Source organism: Bombina bombina, chromosome 10 (assembly GCF_027579735.1).
Source record: "Bombina bombina isolate aBomBom1 chromosome 10, aBomBom1.pri, whole genome shotgun sequence".
Lineage (NCBI taxonomy): Eukaryota > Metazoa > Chordata > Amphibia > Anura > Bombinatoridae > Bombina > Bombina bombina.
This window is the reverse complement of record NC_069508.1, coordinates 13,895,091-13,915,063: the sequence shown is the minus strand read 5'-3', so window position 1 is coordinate 13,915,063 and position 19,973 is coordinate 13,895,091. Positions and strand designations below refer to the sequence as shown.

The 19,973-nt window shown below is 46.9% G+C and overlaps 1 protein-coding gene across 1 annotated transcript in view; it reads left to right on the top strand.

The window, feature by feature from the left end:
* The first annotated feature begins 10,541 nt into the window (after positions 1-10,541).
* The window catches only part of ATP6V1G3 (ATPase H+ transporting V1 subunit G3), a 41,735-nt gene continuing 32,303 nt past the window's right edge, over positions 10,542-19,973 (top strand). Inside the window, exon 1 of the mRNA XM_053693804.1 lies at positions 10,542-10,736. Within this exon, the coding sequence (XP_053549779.1) occupies positions 10,655-10,736 (82 nt within the window). The 5' untranslated portion in view covers positions 10,542-10,654. The remainder of the gene's footprint in view (positions 10,737-19,973) is intronic.

Below are 19,973 nucleotides of genomic sequence, written 5' to 3'. Positions count from 1 at the left end.
CCTCACCACACCCACAATTCAGTTTAACGAATAGCCAAGAAGTGGGGTGATAAAAAAGTGCGAAAGCATATAAAATAAGGAATTGGAATAATTGTGCTTTATACAAAATCATAACCACCACAAAAAAAGGGCGGGCCTCATGGACTCTTGCTAATATGAAAGAAATGAATTTATCAGGTAAGTTCTTACATAAATTATGTTTTCTTTCATGTAATTAGCAAGAGTCCATGAGCTAGTGACGTATGGGATAATGATTACCCAAGATGTGGATCTTTCCACGCAAGAGTCACTAGAGAGGGAGGGATAAAATAAAGACAGCCAATTCCTGCTGAAAATAATCCACACCCAAAATAAAGTTTAATGAAAAACATAAGCAGAAGATTCAAACTGAAACCGCTGCCTGAAGTACTTTTCTACCAAAAACTGCTTCAGAAGAAGAAAATACATCAAAATGGTAGAATTTAGTAAAAGTATGCAAAGAGGACCAAGTTGCTGCTTTGCAAATCTGATCAATCGAAGCTTCATTCCTAAACACCCAGGAAGTAGAAACTGACCTAGTAGAATGAGCTGTAATCCTTTGAGGCGGAGATTTACCCGACTCAACATAGGCAAGATGAATTAAAGATTTCAACCAAGATGCCAAAGAAATGGCAGAAGCTTTCTGGCCTTTTCTAGAACCAGAAAAGATAACAAATAAACTAGAAGTCTTTCGGAAAGACTTAGTAGCTTCAACATAATATTTCAAAGCTCTAACAACATCCAAAGAATGCAATGATTTCTCCTTAGAATTCTTAGGATTAGGACATAATGAAGGAACCACAATTTCCCTACTAATGTTGTTAGAATTCACAACTTTAGGTGAAAATTCAAAAGAAGTTCGCAACACTGCCTTATCCTGATGAAAAATCAGAAAAGGAGACTCACAAGAAAGAGCAGATAATTCAGAAACTCTTCTGGCAGAAGAGATTGCCAAAAGGAACAAAACTTTCCAAGAAAGTAATTTAATGTCCAATGAATGCATAGGTTCAAACGGAGGAGCTTGAAGAGCCCCCAGAACCAAATTCAAACTCCAAGGAGGAGAAATTGACTTAATGACAGGTTTTATACGAACCAAAGCTTGTACAAAACAATGAATATCAGGAAGATTAGCAATCTTTCTGTGAAAAAGAACAGAAAGAGCAGAGATTTGACCTTTCAAAGAACTTGCGGATAAACCTTTATCTAAGCCATCCTGAAGAAACTGTAAAATTCTCGGAATTCTAAAAGAATGCCAAGAAAAATGATGAGAAAGACACCAAGAAATATAAGTCTTCCAGACTCTATAATATATCTCTCTGGATACAGATTTACGAGCCTGTAACATAGTATTAATCACAGAGTCAGAGAAACCTCTTTGACCAAGAATCAAGCGTTCAATCTCCATACCTTTAAATTTAAGGATTTGAGATCCTGATGGAAAAAAGGACCTTGCGACAGAAGGTCTGGTCGTAGCGGAAGAGTCCACGGAGGGCAAGAGGCCATCCGGACAAGATCCGCATACCAAAACCTGTGAGGCCATGCCGGAGCTATCAGCAGAACAAACGAGCATTCCTTCAGAATCTTGGAGATTACTCTTGGAAGAAGAACTAGAGGCGGAAAGATATAAGCAGGATGATACTTCCAAGGAAGTGATAATGCATCCACTGCTTCCGCCTGAGGATCCCGGGATCTGGACAGATACCTGGGAAGTTTCTTGTTTAGATGAGACGCCATCAGATCTATTTCTGGAAGCTCCCACATTTGAACAATCTGAAGAAATACCTCTGGGTGAAGAGACCATTCGCCCGGATGCAACGTTTGGCGACTGAGATAATCCGCTTCCCAATTGTCTATACCTGGGATATGAACCGCAGAGATTAGACAGGAGCTGGATTCCGCCCAAACCAGAATTCGAGATACTTCTTTCATAGCCAGAGGACTGTGAGTCCCTCCTTGATGATTGATGTATGCCACAGTAGTGACATTGTCTGTCTGAAAACAAATGAACGATTCTCTCTTCAGAAGAGGCCAAGACTGAAGAGCTCTGAAAATTGCACGGAGTTCCAAAATATTGATCGGTAATCTCACCTCCTGAGATTCCCAAACTCCTTCTGCCGTCAGAGATCCCCACACAGCTCCCCAACCTGTGAGACTTGCATCTGTTGAAATAACAGTCCAGGTCGGAAGCACAAAAGAAGCCCCCTGAATTAAACGATGGTGATCTGTCCACCACGTTAGAGAGTGTCGTACAATCGGTTTTAAAGATATTAATTGAGATATCTTTGTGTAATCCTTGCACCATTGATTCAGCATACAGAGCTGAAGAGGTCGCATGTGAAAACGAGCAAAGGGGATCGCATCCGATGCAGCAGTCATAAGACCTAGAATTTCCATGCATAAGGCTACCGAAGGGAATGATTGTGACTGAAGGTTTCGACAAGCTGAAATCAATTTTAGACGTCTCTTGTCTGTTAAAGACAGAGTCATGGACACTGAATCTATCTGGAAACCCAGAAAGGTTACCCTTGTCTGAGGAATCAATGAACTTTTTGGTGAATTGATCCTCCAACCATGATCTTGAAGAAACAACACAAGTCGATTCGTATGAGATTCTGCTAAATGTAAAGACTGAGCAAGTACCAAGATATCGTCCAAATAAGGAAATACCACAATACCCTGTTCTCTGATTACAGACAGAAGGGCACCGAGAACCTTTGTAAAAATTCTTGGAGCTGTAGCTAGGCCAAACGGCAGAGCCACAAACTGGTAATGCTTGTCCAGAAAAGAGAATCTCAGGAACTGATAATGATCTGGATGAATCGGAATATGCAGATATGCATCCTGTAAATCTATTGTGGACATAAAATGCCCTTGCTGAACAAAAGGCAAGATAGTCCTTACAGTTACCATTTTGAACGTTGGTATCCTTACATAACGATTCAATAGTTTTAGATCCAGAACTGGTCTGAAGGAATTCTCCTTCTTTGGTACAATGAAGAGATTTGAATAAAACCCAATCCCCTGTTCCAGAACTGGAACTGGCATAATTACTTCAGCCAACTCTAGATCTGAAACACAATTCAGAAATGCTTGAGCTTTCACTGGATTTACTGGGACACGGGAAAGAAAAAATCTCTTTGCAGGAGGTCTCATCTTGAAACCAATTCTGTACCCTTCTGAAACAATGTTCTGAATCCAAAGATTGTGAACAGAATTGATCCAAATTTCTTTGAAAAAATGTAACCTGCCCCCTACCAGCTGAGCTGGAATGAGGGCCGCACCTTCATGTGGACTTAGAAGCAGGCTTTGCCTTTCTAGAAGGCTTGGATTTATTCCAGACTGGAGATGGTTTCCAAACTGAAACTGCTCCTGAGGATGAAGGATCAGGCTTTTGTTCTTTGTTGAAACGAAAGGAACGAAAACGATTATTAGCCCTGTTTTTACCCTTAGATTTTTTATCCTGTGGTAAAAAAGTTCCTTTCCCACCAGTAACAGTTGAGATAATGGAATCCAACTGAGAACCAAATAATTTGTTACCCTGGAAAGAAATGGAAAGTAGAGTTGATTTAGAAGCCATATCAGCATTCCAAGTTTTAAGCCATAAAGCTCTTCTAGCTAAAATAGCTAGAGACATAAACCTGACATCAACTCTGATAATATCAAAAATGGCATCACAGATAAAATTATTAGCATGCTGAAGAAGAATAATAATATTATGAGAATCATGATCTGTTACTTGTTGTGCTAAAGTCTCCAACCAAAAAGTTGAAGCTGCAGCAACATCAGCCAAAGATATAGCAGGTCTAAGAAGATTACCTGAACACAGATAAGCTTTTCTTAGAAAGGATTCAATTTTCCTATCTAAAGGATCTTTAAACGAAGTACCATCTGACGTAGGAATAGTAGTACGTTTAGCAAGGGTAGAAATAGCCCCATCGACTTTAGGGATTTTGTCCCAACATTCTAATCTGTCAGACGGCACAGGATATAATTGCTTAAAACGTTTAGAAGGAGTAAATGAATTACCCAATTTATCCCATTCTCTGGAAATTACTTCAGAAATAGCATTAGGAACAGGAAAAACTTCTGGAATAACCACAGGAGATTTAAATACCTTATCTAAACGTTTAGAATTAGTATCAAGAGGACCAGAATCCTCTATTTCTAAAGCAATTAGTACTTCTTTAAGTAAAGAACGAATAAATTCCATTTTAAATAAATATGAAGATTTATCAGCATCAATCTCTGAGACAGAATCCTCTGAACCAGAAGAGTCATCAGAATCAGAATGATGATGATCATTTAAAAATTCATCTGTAGAGAGAGAAGTTTTAAAATATTTTTTATGTTTACTAGAAGGAGAAATAACAGACATAGCCTTCTTGATGGATTCGGAAACAAAATCTCTTATGTTATCAGGAACATTCTGCACCTTAGATGTTGAGGGAACTGCAACAGGCAATGGTACATTACTAAAGGAAATATTATCTGCATTAACAAGTTTGTCATGACAATTAATACAAACAACAGCTGGAGGAATAGCTACCAAAAGTTTACAGCAGATACACTTAGCTTTGGTAGTTCCAGCACTAGACAGCGATTTTCCTGAAGTATCTTCTGACTCAGATGCAACATGAGACATCTTGCAATATGTAAGAGAAAAAAACAACATATAAAGCAAAATTTATCAAATTCCTTAAATGACAGTTTCAGGAATGGGAAAAAATGCCAATAAACAAGCTTCTAGTAACCAGAAGCAAAGAAAAAATGAGACTGAAATAATGTGGAGACAAAAGCGACGCCCATATTTTTTGGCGCCAAATAATACGCCCACATTGTTTGGCGCCTAAATGCTTTTTGGCGCCAAAAATGACGCCACATCCGGAACGCCGACATTTTTGGCGCAAAAGGACGTCAAAAAATGACGCAACTTCCGGCGACACGTATGACGCCGGAAACAGAAAAGATTTTTTGCGCCAAAAAAGTCTGCGCCAAGAATGACGCAATAAAATGAAGCATTTTCAGCCCCCGCGAGCCTAACAGCCCACAGGGAAAAAAAGTCACATTTTTTAAGGTAAGAAAAAATGATTGATTCAAATGCATTATCCCAAATATGAAACTGACTGTCTGAAAATAAGGAATGTTGAACATTCTGAGTCAAGGCAAATAAATGTTTGAATACATATATTTAGAACTTTATAAATAAAGTGCCCAACCATAGCTTAGAGTGTCACAGAAAATAAGATTTACTTACCCCAGGACACTCATCTACATGTTTGTAGAAAGCCAAACCAGTACTGAAACGAGAATCAGTAGAGGAAATGGTATATATAAGAGTATATTGTCGATCTGAAAAGGGAGGTAAGAGATGAATCTCTACGACCGATAACAGAGAACCTATGAAATAGACCCCGTAGAAGGAGATCACTGCATTCAAATAGGCAATACTCTCCTCACATCCCTCTGACATTCACTGCATGCTGAGAGGAAAACCGGGCTCCAACTTGCTGCGGAGCGCATATCAACGTAGAATCTAGCACAAACTTACTTCACCACCTCCATAGGAGGCAAAGTTTGTAAAACTGAATTGTGGGTGTGGTGAGGGGTGTATTTATAGGCATTTTGAGGTTTGGGAAACTTTGCCCCTCCTGGTAGGAATGTATATCCCATACGTCACTAGCTCATGGACTCTTGCTAATTACATGAAAGAAATATATATATATATATATATATATATATATATATATATATGTGTGTGTGTGTATACATGTGTATTTTGTATTTATGTGTGTATATATGTATATACATACATATATACACATATAAACAAATATATACACAGGTATATATACATATATATATATATATATATATATATATATACACACGTTACAGCCCTTTTCACTCAAATGACTGAAAACATGAAATATTTGTATTAAGTATTATTTAATAATGTGTTTCACTGTGTATTTACTGTACATATTTTACATAGGGGAAAATATCCTAAGTATTTTTAAACATATATTCCTATATATCTGTATATATCTATAGCTGTATATATTCATGTATATATAGGTATAGATATATATTTTACAAAAAAATGGGGAAAAAAGAAACAGAGGAAGAGCAATCCGATTCAAGTGCAGGAGTTTTAATATTACATAAGCGCACAAATAATAGGCTAATAAATAACAAATAAAAACACTCGGGTCCTATGATGGTGCCCACTAATAACATATCTCCTTTTAATGAGAGCATACTGATGTATGCTTAGAAGTGTGAGCACGTCTTCAGCACTATGTGTATAACACTGTTGCTATATAGAGACATTTGTACGCCCATGTGCATATCTCAGTATGATTTTTTTCTCTGTATGTCTTCTGATGTACAAACTAATATACTTTGATGTATCAGAATTATGCAGGGTTTTTTCTCACCCATATGATTTTTAATATAAATACCTGCATAGGCACTGGTTTTCAAACCTGTCCTTAAGCCCCTGCAACAGGCCAGATTTTCAGGATTACCTTGGATGAGAGCAGCTGGTAAAATAACCATGGGCTAAATGACAACAAAAAAAAACCAAAAACACACCCCAAAATATAAACACCCCCTAACCTAACAATAAACTACCAAAAGCCCTTAAAATGGCCTTTTGTAGGGCATTGCCCTAAGTTATAAACAGCTCTTTTACCTAAAAAATCACAAAGCCCCCCTAACAGTAAACCCTCCCCCCAACCAACGCCCCAAAGTACCTTGCATTCAAGCTTTATTAGAATACATTCGTAGTATTAGGTTTATTTAATTTGTAATTTAGGTATTTTATTTTTTTCATAGTGTTAGGTTTTTTTTAATCATGTAATTTAGGATTTTTAATTTGTAGTTTATTTTATTTTATTAGAATAGTTATGTTAGGTTAATTTATAGTTTAATCTTAGTTTTTTTTTATTTCACAGGTAAGTTTTTATTTATTTTAAGATTGTTCTATTGTAACTTTTAATTTAACGTTAGGGGGTGTTAGGTTTAGGGGTTAATAGTTTAAGTTAGTGTTTTGCGATGTGGGGGTTGGCGGTTTAGGGGTTAATAGGTTTAGTTTATTAGTTGCGATGTGGGGGCTGGCTGTTTAGTGGTTAATACATTATTATAGTGTTGGCGATGTGGGGGGCCGGCGGTTTAGGGGTTGATAGGTTTATATAGTGTTGGCGATGTGGTTGAGCGGAGGATTAGGGGTTAATAGGTTTATGTAATAATCGCAATGTGAGGGGCCGGCGGTTTAGGGGTTAAAAGGTTTATTTAGTGTTGGCGATGTTGGGGGCGGCGGATTAGGGGTTATTCATTTTATTTAGTGTCGGGGAGCAGCAGATAAGGGGTTAATTACTTTATTTAGTGTCGGCGATGTTGGGGGCGGCGGGCTAGGGGTATTTAGACTAGGGGGCCGATTTATCATCGGTCTGTCCGACATGATCTGCTCAGCGGATCATGTCCGACAGACATCGATGAATGCCGACAACATTCACTATCAGCATTTATTATTGCACAAGCAGCCCGGGGTGTCAATCAGCCCGATCGTATATGATTGGGCAGATTGATGTCCGCAGCCTCAGAGGCAGCGGACCAGTTATGGAGCAGCGTTCCTAAGACAGCTGCTTCATAATTGCTGTTTCCGGCGAGCCTGAAGGCTTGCACGGAAACAGGGGCATTAAGCTCCGTTCGGGGCTTGATAATTCGGCCCCCATGGCTTTATGTTAGGGTGTTAGGTTTTAACGTAACTTTCTTTTCCCTATAGACATCAATGTGGTTGCGTTACAGCAATTTGACATTCGGCGATCGCAGGTGTTAGTTTTTTTTTCTGACACTTTCTCCCCATTGATGTCTATGGGGGAAAGCGTGCACGAGCATGTAAAGTCAGGCCTTGGGTTTTGTGCGGTATGGAGCTTAACACACCATACCGCACAACAAGAGAAGGTTTTTCAGTAACTCGTAATGGCACTGATATGGAAAGTGCAATACTACTAATTTTTTGCGCTATTTACCTACCCGGTATAGCACAAAACTTGTAATACTGTTTACTAATCAGCTGATTATTTCACTGTGCTCTAGTTTAGATATCCTCACAATGTGGCCTGTTAGGGAGGTCTGAGGACAGGGTTGAAAGCCAGTGGCATAGGGTATTCTTGGGAAATAAAGAAGACTAAATTATTACAAACAATGGGCCAGATTACTAGTGGCCTGCTTATTATTTTTTTCGCATATTACAAGTTAAAAGTAAAAAGTTAGCGTGAAAGCGAAAGATCAGGCTCAATAGCTTCACGATTTTGGATATTGTGACAGCGCTAGCTTTTTCCTATAGACTTCTATGGGGCTCGCACGCTAACACAACACCGCCCTAGACCAACAATGCTAAACCCGAAATAAGAAATACTTTACATTCCAATATTCACGTAGAAGAAAATGTTCTTTTTATTTTTAAATATATATATGATTTTTGATGTAAAGTTTTTCTATTCAAAACAGAATAAAACATAAAAAAATATTAAAAATTACATTGCATGTTTAAAGGTATTTGACTGGAAAGGGCTCAAACGTATATATATATATATAATATATAAATACAAATACATATGTATACACATATATACACATCAGGGATAGGCAAGGTGTCCATACACGGACACTGGTGTCCTTGACTGGTCCTTGCAGCCCATTTTGCGGTGGGGAGGAAGCAGTAGGACAAATGAAAGCTGGTCGTGACTTCTTCTTGATGCATGCGGCATTACGTTTCGTGGGGTTGAGGTTGCGCCCGTGTGACACCACTAAGTAGTGGGAAAGTGAGTGAGAGAGAGAGGGAAGAAGCAAGCTGCCAGCAGCCTGTGTCAAACACCCGTGAGTCTAGACCAGTCCCGATTCCTTGATCTGTGCGGCAGCGTGGTGCTGGTGTCTGTGTGTAGAAAACTGCTGCCTACGCTGACAACCCTTACCTAACCAAGTAAGTAACCAACCATGATGATCATGCAATTAACATCAAAGTGGTGGGTTTGGTTAGGAGTTGCAGAGCCCCCTCAGAAGCCTCTTTAAACTGGCTGCTCTGACTCCCATCATTCTCAGACAGTATCAGGTGCCCCAGCAGGGCCCTCCAGGATTCTATTTAAACAGGGATCCCAGACTCCCCCCAATCCTAGGGGGGCCCTGTTTAAATAGAATCCTGGAGGCTCCCGCTGCTGGGGCACCTGATACTGTCTGAGAATGATGGGAGTCAGAGCAGCCAGTTTAAAGAGGCTGAGAATGATGGGAGTCAGAGCAGCCAGTTTAAAGAGGCTGAGGATGATGGGAGTCAGAGCAGCCAGTTTAAAGAGGCTGAGAATGATGGGAGTCAGAGCAGCCAGTTTAAAGAGGCTGAGGATGATGGGAGTCAGAGCAGCCAGTTTAAAGAGGCTGCTGTTCTGTTTGTGCTGGGACTGCCAGTGAATGTGTTAGCAGCCAGGGGGTCTGCATGCTGAGACCAAGGGAGAGTGAAGGGTTAAAACAGGCTCTGCTGGAGGGAAGAGATCTAGGAGAGATGGTAACAATTTAATCTATATTTTATTTCTGCATGGTGATGGGCAGTACATGAACAGTGCTACCCATGCTATGCTGTATGGAGTATTGGTATGCTGGGGGGGGTATCCAGTGAGTGAGGGATTATAAAGAAACTGCCCTGACTAGTTAATTGGTGTCTGTAATGAAGCACAGCACAGTGCAGCACATTTCATGTATTGCCCTTCTCTAACACTTCTGCTGGATGGCTATTCCACCATGCATCCACTACCCCCTCGGTAAATAGAGTGTTTTTTGATGTTTTTCATTTGAAATGTTCCTTGGTGTCCTTCACTAAGGTCTGTACTTTGGAAAATGTCCACCACAGCCTTGGTCCGTGCCTATCCCTGATACACATATGAAGACATATATATAATATACATTGTAGCTCTTTCCAGTCAAACGCCTTGTCATATACCAAATCCCGTTTAATCCTTATAAAACATTTTGTTTCATATTTAATTGATATATATGTTTTATTTTAATGTGTTTTTAGAACTTTTTTTTTTTAACCCTTACAGGGTCTCCAGTCGCACTAAATCTTCTGGTGCAGTTTCTATTTGTGCTCAAGCACAACCTTTTACTTTTACCTTGTAATATGCGCAGTAGTTAGCACGGTCACGATAAAGCATTTTGCGTCCTGTGCTAATATTAGCGCGCCACTTGTAGTCTGGCCCAGTGAATTTGTTTTAATGAGTTGCTATGACTTAAATATTTTTGTTTGTTTGTGTTAGATGTTTCAGGACTATTGTTTTCAAATGAGGACCCTGTACATTTATGTATTAAGATTTGATACAGTATGATTATAGTTCTGATTATTATATTGTATTGACCCTCTCTGTTCTTACAGATAAAGTTTTCATCAGATCAGTCAGTTTTGGTATTTAAGGGGTTACCTCTCATTACTCTCTGTTTACATGAGCAGCACAGAACCTGTTCCTCCGGCCCCAGCAGGTTTCCTTGTTGTGACAGCAAACAGGGCCCAGATGGCTGATAAAGAGAGAGCGCTTATAGGTGACTTGGTGACAAGCAACGGGCACAGACAAGCAGGTACCCAGCAAGAATGGCCAGCCAGTCCCAGGGCATACAGCACCTTCTGCAGGCAGAGAAACGTGCCAAGGATAAGCTTGAGGAGGCCAAGAAACGTAAGAATCTGTTATTATTTGGTTATTTCATTAGGGAACTGTCCCTTTATGTCACGTAGAGTAGACCTTTGTCAGGTTTAGTCGCCCTCTCTAGCTCTATTTCTGAGTACATCCTGTTACCTAACATCTCATTTCTGTGTTATATTGAGAAATATTTTTAGATAAGTTACATCTGGAAATCATCATCAGACAAAAGCAGGAAAATATCAAAGCCAAACAATGACTGATCCAAACGCTGCGGTAACTTTGATCACAAACTCACTCAGACTTTATTGGGTTTTCTGTAGGATCATAAACTTACTACTGCAGGCAAGATGTTTGCAATTTAACCCTTTACTTGCCCCCAGCATGGTACCGTTTTATACAGAATGTAGAGTCCTGTTAGACCTATCTGTGCAGCATTTATAGGTACAACCGGGAGGGGCGATAACTATCATGCAATTGCTCTTATTATGATTTATCCAGAAAAGCTGCATATATTTACATTGTGCTGCCATGTTTGCTGGGGAATACGGAGACAAAAGCTGCACGTGATCATTGTAAAACAGTACAAGATGTGCGCACCCCCTGGTTATACTCAGAATCATTAGAAACAGAGAGAGACATATCTCTGTCTATAAATATCTGCCCAATGACTGGGAGTCTATACCAATGTAGAAGTTTTAAGTTGATTTAATATGTTGTGATGTGGAAAATTCTTTTAAAACCAGTAACACCACTAAGTTCCCTCTGTATCTGCCCCCCCTTACAGACTGACCCTCTGAGTGCCCTCTGTATCTGCCCCCCTTACAGACTGACCCTCTGAGTGCCCTCTGTACCTGCCCCCTTACAGACTGACCCTCTGAGTGCCCTCTGTACCTGCCCCCTTACAGACTGACCCTCTGAGTGCCCTCTGTACCTGCCCCCTTACAGACTGACCCTCTGAGTGCCCTCTGTACCTGCCCCCTTACAGACTGACCCTCTGAGTGCCCTCTGTACCTGCCCCCTTACAGACTGACCCTCTGAGTGCCCTCTGTACCTGCCCCCTTACAGACTGACCCTCTGAGTGCCCTCTTTATCTCCCCCCTTACAGACTGACCCTCTGAGTGCCCTCTTTATCTCCCCCCTTACAGACTGACCCTCTGAGTGCCCTCTGTACCTGCCCCCTTAAGGACTAACCCTCTGAGTGCCCTCTGTACCTGCCCCCTTACGGACTGACCCTCTGAGTGCCATCTGTATCTGCCCCCCCTTACAGACTGACCCTCTGAGTGCCCTCTGTATCTCCCCCTTACAGACTGACCCTCTGAGTGCCCTCTGTATCTGCCCCCTTACGGACTGAGCCTCTGAGTGCCTTCTGTACCTGCCCCTTTACAGACTGACCCTCTGAGTGCCCTCTGTACCTGCCCCTTTACAGACTGACCCTCTGAGTGCCCTCTGTACCTGCCCCCTTACGGACTGAGCCTCTGAGTGCCCTCTGTACCTGCCCCCTTACAGACTGACCCTCTGAGTGCCCTCTGTACCTGCCCCCTTACAGACTGACCCTCTGAGTGCCCTCTGTATCTCCCCCTTACAGACTGACCCTCTGAGTGCCCTCTGTACCTGCCCCTTACAGACTGACCCTCTGAGTGCACTCTGTACCTCCCCTCTTACAAACTGACCCTCTGAGTGCCCTCTGTACCTGCCCCCCTTATTGGCCCTCTGTATCTGCCCCCCTTACAGGCCCTCTGTATCTGCCCCCCTTACTGGCTCTCTGTACCTGCCCCCCTTACTGGCCCTCTGTATCTGCCCCCCTTCCTGGCTCTCTGTACCTGCCCCCCTTATTGGCCCTCTGTATCTGCCCCCCTTACTGGTCCTCTGTACCTGCCCCCCTTATTGGCCCTCTGTATCTGCCCCCCTTACTGGCCCTCTGTAGCTGCCCCCCTTATTGGCCCTCTGTATCTGCCCCCCTTATTGGCCCTCTGTATCTGCCCCCCTTACTGGTCCTCTGTACCTGCCCCCCTTAATGGCCCTCTGTATCTGCCCCCCTTACTGGCCCTCTGTAGCTGCCCACTTACAGACTGACCCTCTGATTGCACTCTGTTCATGCCACCCTTACAGACTGACCCTCTGAGTGCCCTCTGTAACTGCCCCCTTACAGACTGACCCTCTAAGTGCCCTCTGTTCCTGCCCCCCTTAAAGACTGATCATCTAAGTGGCCTCTGTATCTGCCCCCTTACAGCCTGACCCTCTGAGGGCCCTCTGTATTTGCCCCCCTTAAAGACTGATCATCTAAGTGGCCTCTGTATCTGCCCCCTTACAGCCTGACCCTCTGAGGGCCCTCTGTATTTGCCCCCTTACAGACTGACCCTCTGGTTGCACTCTGTTCCTGCCACCATTACAGACTGATCATCTGAGTGCCCTCTGTACCTGCCCCTTACAGACTAACATCTGAGTGCCCTCTGTATCTCCCCCCTTACAGACTGACCCTTTGAGTGCCCTCTGTACCTGTACCCTTACAGACTGACCCTCTGAGTGCCCTCTGTACCTGCCCCTTACAGACTGACCCTCTGAGTGCACTCTGTACCTGCCCCCTTACAGACTGACCCTCTGTACCTGCCCCATTACAGACTGACCCTCTGAGTGCCCTCTGTACCTGCCCCCTTATAGACTGACCCTCTGAGTGCCCTCTGTACCTGCCCCCTTACAGACTGACCCTCTGAGTGCCCTCTGTACCTGCCCCCCTTACAGACTGACCCTCTGAGTGCCCTCTGTACCTGCCCCCTTATAGACTGACCCTCTGAGTGCCATCTGTACCTGCCCCCTTATAGACTGACCCTCTGAGTGCCCTCTGTACCTGCCCCCTTACAGACTGATGCTCTTAGTGCCCTCTGTACCTGCCCCCTTTACAGACTGACCCTCTGAGTGCCCTCTGTACCTGCCCCCTTACAGACTGATGCTCTTAGTGCCCTCTGTACCTGCCCCCCTTACAGACTGACCCTCTGAGTGCCCTCTGTACCTGCCCCCTTACAGACTGACCCTCTGAGTGCCCTCTGTTCCTGCCCCCTTACAGACTGACCCTCTGAGTGTCCTCTGTACCTGCCCCCTTACAGACTGACCTTCTGAGTGCCCTTTGTACCTGCCCCCTTACAGACTCACCCTCTGAGTGCGCTCTGTACCTGCCCCCTTACAGACTGACCCTCTGAGTGTCCTCTGTACCTGCCCCTTATAGACTGACCCTCTGAGTGCCCTTTGTACCTGCCCCCTTACAGACTGACCCTCTGAGTGCCCTCTGTACCTGCCCCCTTACAGACTCACCCTCTGAGTGTCCTCTGTACCTGACCCCTTACAGACTGACCCTCTGAGTGCCCTCTGTACCTGCCCCCTTACAGACTGACCCTCTTTACCTGCCCCCTTACAGACTGACCCTCTGAGTGCCCTCTGTACCTGCACCCTTACAGACTGACCCTTTGAGTGTCCTCTTTACCTCCCCCCTTACTGACTGACCCTCTGAGTGACCTCTGTATCTGCCCCCTTACAGACTGACCCCTGAGTGCCCTCTGTACCTGCCCCCCATACAGACTGACCCTCTGAGTGCCCTCTGTACCTGCCCCCTTACAGATTGACCCTCTGTACCTGCCCCTTTACAGACTGACCCTCTGAGTGCCCTCTGTACCTGCCCCCTTATAGACTGACCCTCTGAGTGCCCTTTGTACCTGCCCCCTTACTGACTGACCCTCTGAGTGCCCTCTGTATTTGCCCCCTTACAGACTGACCCTCTGGTTGCACTCTGTTCCTGCCACCATTACAGACTGATCATCTGAGTGCCCTCTGTACCTTCCCCCTTACAGACTGACCCTCTGAGTGCCCTCTGTACCTTCCCCCTTTTAGACTGACCCTCGGAGTGCCCTCTGTACCTGCCCCTTACAGACTGACCCTCTGAGTGCCCCCTGTACCTGCCCCCTTACGGACTGACCCTCTGAATGCCCTCTATACCTCCCCCCTTACAGACTGACCCTCTCATTGTCCTCTGTATCTGCCCCCTTACAGACTGACCCTCTGAGTGCCCTCTGTATCTCCCCCATTAAAGACTGACCCTCTGATTGCCCTCTGTATTTGCTCCCTTACAGACTGACCCTCTGAGTGCCCTCTGTATCTCCCCCCTTACAGACTAACATCTGAGTGCCCTCTATATCTCCCCCTTTACAGACTGACCCTTTCAGTGCCCTCTGCACCTGCCCCCTTACAGACTGACCCTCTGAGTGCCCTCTGTACCTTCCCCCTTACAGACTGACCCTCTGAGTGCCCTCTGTACCTCCCCCCATACAGACTGACCCTCTGAGTGCCCTCTGTACCTCCCCCATACAGACTGACCTTCTGAGTGCCCTCTGTACCTGCCCCTTACAGACTGACCCTCTGAGTGCCCTCTGTACCTGACCCCTTACAGACTGACCCTCTGAGTGCCCTCTGTACCTCCCCCCTTACAGACTGACCCTCTGAGTGCCCTCTGTACCTCCCCCCATACAGACTGACCCTCTGAGTGCCCTCTGTACCTCCCTCCATACAGACTGACCCTCTGAGTGCCCTCTGTACCTGCCCCTTACAGACTGACCATCTGAGTGCCCTCTGTACCTGACCCCTTACAGACTGACCCTCTGAGTGCACTCTGTACCTCCCCCCTTACAGACTGACCCTCTGAGTGCCCTCTGTACCTGCCCCCCTTACTGGCTCTCTGTACCTGCCCCCCTTATTGGCCCTCTGTATCTGCCCCCCTTACAGGCCCTCTGTATCCGCCCCCCTTACTGGCTCTCTGTACCTGCCCCCCTTACTGGCCCTCTGTATCTGCCCCCCTTACTGGCTCTCTGTACCTGCCCCCCTTATTGGCCCTCTATATCTGCCCCCCTTACTGGTCCTCTGTACCTGCCCCCCTTATTGGCCCTCTGTATCTGCCCCCCTTACTGGCCCTCTGTAGCTGCCCCCCTTATTGGCCCTCTGTATCTGCCCCCCTTACTGGTCCTCTGTACCTGCCCCCCTTAATGGCCCTCTGTATCTGCCCCCCTTACTGGCCCTCTGTAGCTGCCCCACTTACAGACTGACCCTCTGATTGCACTCTGTTCATGCCACCCTTACAAACTGACCCTCTGAGTGCCCTCTGTAACTGCCCCCTTACAGACTGACCCTCTAAGTGCCCTCTGTTCCTGCCCCCCTTAAAGACTGATCATCTAAGTGGCCTCTGTATCTGCCCCCTTACAGCCTGACCCTCTGAGGGCCCTCTGTATTTGCCCCCCTTAAAGACTGATCATCTAAGTGGCCTCTGTATCTGCCCCCTTACAGCCTGACCCTCTGAGGGCCCTCTGTATTTGCCCCCTTACAGACTGACCCTCTGGTTGCACTCTGTTGTTGCCACCATTACAGACTGATCATCTGAGTGCCCTCTGTACCTGCCCCTTTACAGACTGACCCTCTGAGTGCCCTCTGTACCTGCCCCTTACAGACTAACATCTGAGTGCCCTCTGTATCTCCCCCCTTACAGACTGACCCTTTGAGTGCCCTCTGTACCTGTACCCTTACAGACTGATCCTCTGAGTGCCCTCTGTACCTGCCCCTTACAGACTGACCCTCTGAGTGCCCTCTGTACCTGCCCCCTTACAGACTGACCCTCTGAACCTGCCCCATTACAGACTGACCCTCTGAGTGCCCTCTGTACCTGCCCCCTTATAGACTGACCCTCTGAGTGCCCTCTGTACCTGCCCCCTTACAGACTGACGCTCTGAGTGCCCTCTGTACCTGCCCCCCTTACAGACTGACCCTCTGAGTGCCCTCTGTACCTGCCCCCTTATAGACTGACCCTCTGAGTGCCCTCTGTACCTGCCCCCTTACAGACTGATGCTCTTAGTGCCCTCTGTACCTGCCCCCTTTACAGACTGACCCTCTGAGTGCCCTCTGTACCTGCCCCCTTACAGACTGATGCTCTTAGTGCCCTCTGTACCTGCCCCCCTTACAGACTGACCCTCTGAGTGCCCTCTGTACCTGCCCCCTTACAGACTGACCCTCTGAGTGCCCTCTGTTCCTGCCCCCTTACAGACTGACCCTCTGAGTGTCCTCTGTACCTGCCCCCTTACAGGCTGACCCTCTGAGTGCCCTTTGTACCTGCCCCCTTACAGACTGACCCTCTGAGTGTGCTCTGTACCTGCCCCCTTACAGACTGACCCTCTGAGTGTCCTCTGTACCTGCCCCTTATAGACTGACCCTCTGAGTGCCCTTTGTACCTGCCCCCTTACAGACTGACCCTCTGAGTGCCCTCTGTACCTGCCCCCTTACAGACTCACCCTCTGACTGTCCTCTGTACCTGACCCCTTACAGACTGACCCTCTGAGTGCCCTCTGTACCTGCCCCCTTACAGACTGACCCTCTTTACCTGCCCCCTTACAGACTGACCCTCTGAGTGCCCTCTGTTCCTGCACTCTTACAGACTGACCCTTTGAGTGTCCTCTTTACCTCCCCCCTTACTGACTGACCCTCTGAGTGACCTCTGTATCTGCCCCCTTACAGACTGACCCCTGAGTGCCCTCTGTACCTGCCCCCCATACAGACTGACCCTCTCAGTGCCCTCTGTACCTGCCCCCTTACAGACTGACCCTCTGTACCTGCCCCTTTACAGACTGACCCTCTGAGTGCCCTCTGTACCTGCCCCCTTATAGGCTGACCCTCTGAGTGCCCTTTGTACCTTCCCCCTTACTGACTGACCCTCTGAGTGCCCTCTGTATTTGCCCCCTTACAGACTGACCCTCTGGTTGCACTCTGTTCCTGCCACCATTACAGACTGATCATCTGAGTGCCCTCTGTACCTTCCCCCTTACAGACTGACCCTCTGAGTGCCCTCTGTACCTTCCCCCTTTTAGACTGACCCTCTGAGTGCCCTCTGTACCTGCCCCTTACAGACTGACCCTCTGAGTGCCCCCTGTACCTGCCCCCTTACGGACTGACCCTCTGAATGCCCTCTATACCTCCCCCCTTACAGACTGACCCTCTCATTGTCCTCTGTATCTGCCCCCTTACAGACTGACCCTCTGAGTGACCTCTGTATCTCCCCCATTAAAGACTGACCCTCTGATTGCCCTCTGTATCTGCTCCCTTACAGACTGACCTTCTGAGTGCTCTCTGTATCTCCCCCCTTACAGACTAACATCTGAGTGCCCTCTATATCTCCCCCCTTACAGACTGACCCTTTCAATGCCCTCTGCACCTGCCCCCTTACAGACTGACCCTCTGAGTGCCCTCTGTACCTGCCCCCTTACAGACTGACCCTCTGAGTGCCCTCTGTACCTGCCCCCTTACAGACTGACCCTCTGAGTGCCCTCTGTACCTTCCCCCTTACAGACTGACCCTCTGAGTGCCCTCTGTACCTCCCCCCATACCGACTGACCCTCTGAGTGCCCTCTGTACCTTCCCCCTTACAGACTGACCCTCTGAGTGCCCTCTGTACCTTCCCCCTTACAGACTGACCCTCTGAGTGCCCTCTGTAGCTGCCCCCTTACAGACTGACCCTCTGAGTGCCCTCTGTACCTGCCCCCTTACAGACTGACCCTCTGAGTGCCCTCTGTACCTGCCCCCCTTACAAACTGATCCTCTGAGTGCCCTCTGTACCTGCCCCCTTATAGACTGACCCTCTGAGTGCCCTCTTTACCTGCCCCCTTTTAGACTGACCCTCTGAGTGCCCTCTGTACCTGCCCCCTTACAGACTGATGCTCTTAGTGCCCTCTGTACCTGCCCCCCTTACAGACTGACCCTCTGAGTGCCCTCTGTATCTGCCCCTTACAGACTGACCCTCTGTGCCTGCCCCCTTACAGACTGTCCCTCTGAGTGCCCTCTGTACCTGCCCCCTTACAGATTGACCATCTGAGTAGCCTCTGTACCTGCCCCCTTATAGACTGACCCTCTGAGTGCCCTCTGTACCTGCCCCCTTACAGACTGACCCTCTGTACCTGCCCCCTTACAGACTGACCCTCTGAGTGCCCTCTGTACCTGCCCCCTTATAGACTGACCTTCTGAGTGCTCTCTGTACCTGCCCCCTTACAGACTGAGCTTCTGAGTGCCCTCTGTACCTGCCCCCTTACAGACTGACCCTCTGTACCTGCACCCTTACAGACTGACCCTCTGAGTGTCCTCTTTACCTCCCCCCTTACTGACTGACCCTCTGAGTGCCCTCTGTACCTGCCCCCTTACAAACTGATGTGTACCTGCCCCCCTTACAGACTGACCCTCTGAGTGCCCTCTGTACCTGCCTCATTACAGACTGACCCTCTGAGTTCCCCCTGTACCTGCCCCCTTACAGACTGACCCTCTGAGTGTCCTCTGTACTTGCCCCCTTACAGACTGACCCTCTGAGTGCCCTCTGTACCTGCCCCTTACAGACTGACCCTCTGAGTGCCCTCTGTACCTGCCCCCTTTACAGACTGACCCTCTGAGTGCCCTCTGTACCTGCCCCCTTTACAGACTGACCCTCTGAGTGCCCTCTGTACCTGCCCCCTTATAGACTGACCCTCTGAGTGCCCTCTGTTCCTGCCCCCTTTAAAGACTGATCATCTAAGTGGCCTCTGTATCTGCCCCCCTTACAGCCTGACCCTCTGAGGGCCCTCTGTATTTGCCCCCTTACAGACTGACCCTCTGGTTGCACTCTGTTCCTGCCACCATTACAGACTGATCATCTGAGTGCCCTCTGTACCTTCCCCTTTACAGACTGACCCTCTGAGTGTCCTCTGTACCTTCCCCTTTACAGACTGACCCTCTGAGTGCCCTCTGTACCTGCCCCTTACAGACTGACCCTCTGAGTGTCCTCTGTTCCTTCCCCTTTACAGACTGACCCTCTGAGTGCCCTCTGTACCTGCCCCTTACAGACTGACCCTCTGAGTGTCTTCTGTACCTTCCCCTTTACAGACTGACCCTCTGAGTGCCCTCTGTACCTGCCTCTTACAGACTGACCCTCTGAGTGCCCTCTGTACCTGCCTTTTACAGACTGACCCTCTGAGTACCCCCTGTACCTGCCCCCTTATGGACTGACCCTCTGAATGCCCTCTGTACCTCCTCCCTTACAGACTGACCCTCTGATTGCCCTCTGTACTTGCCCCCTTACAGACTGACCCTCTGAGTGCCCTCTGTACCTGCCCCCTTACAGACTCACCCTCTGAGTGTCCTCTGTACCTGACCCCTTACAGACTGACCCTCTGAGTGCCCTCTGTACCTGCCCCCTTACAGACTGACCCTCTTTACCTGCCCCCTTAC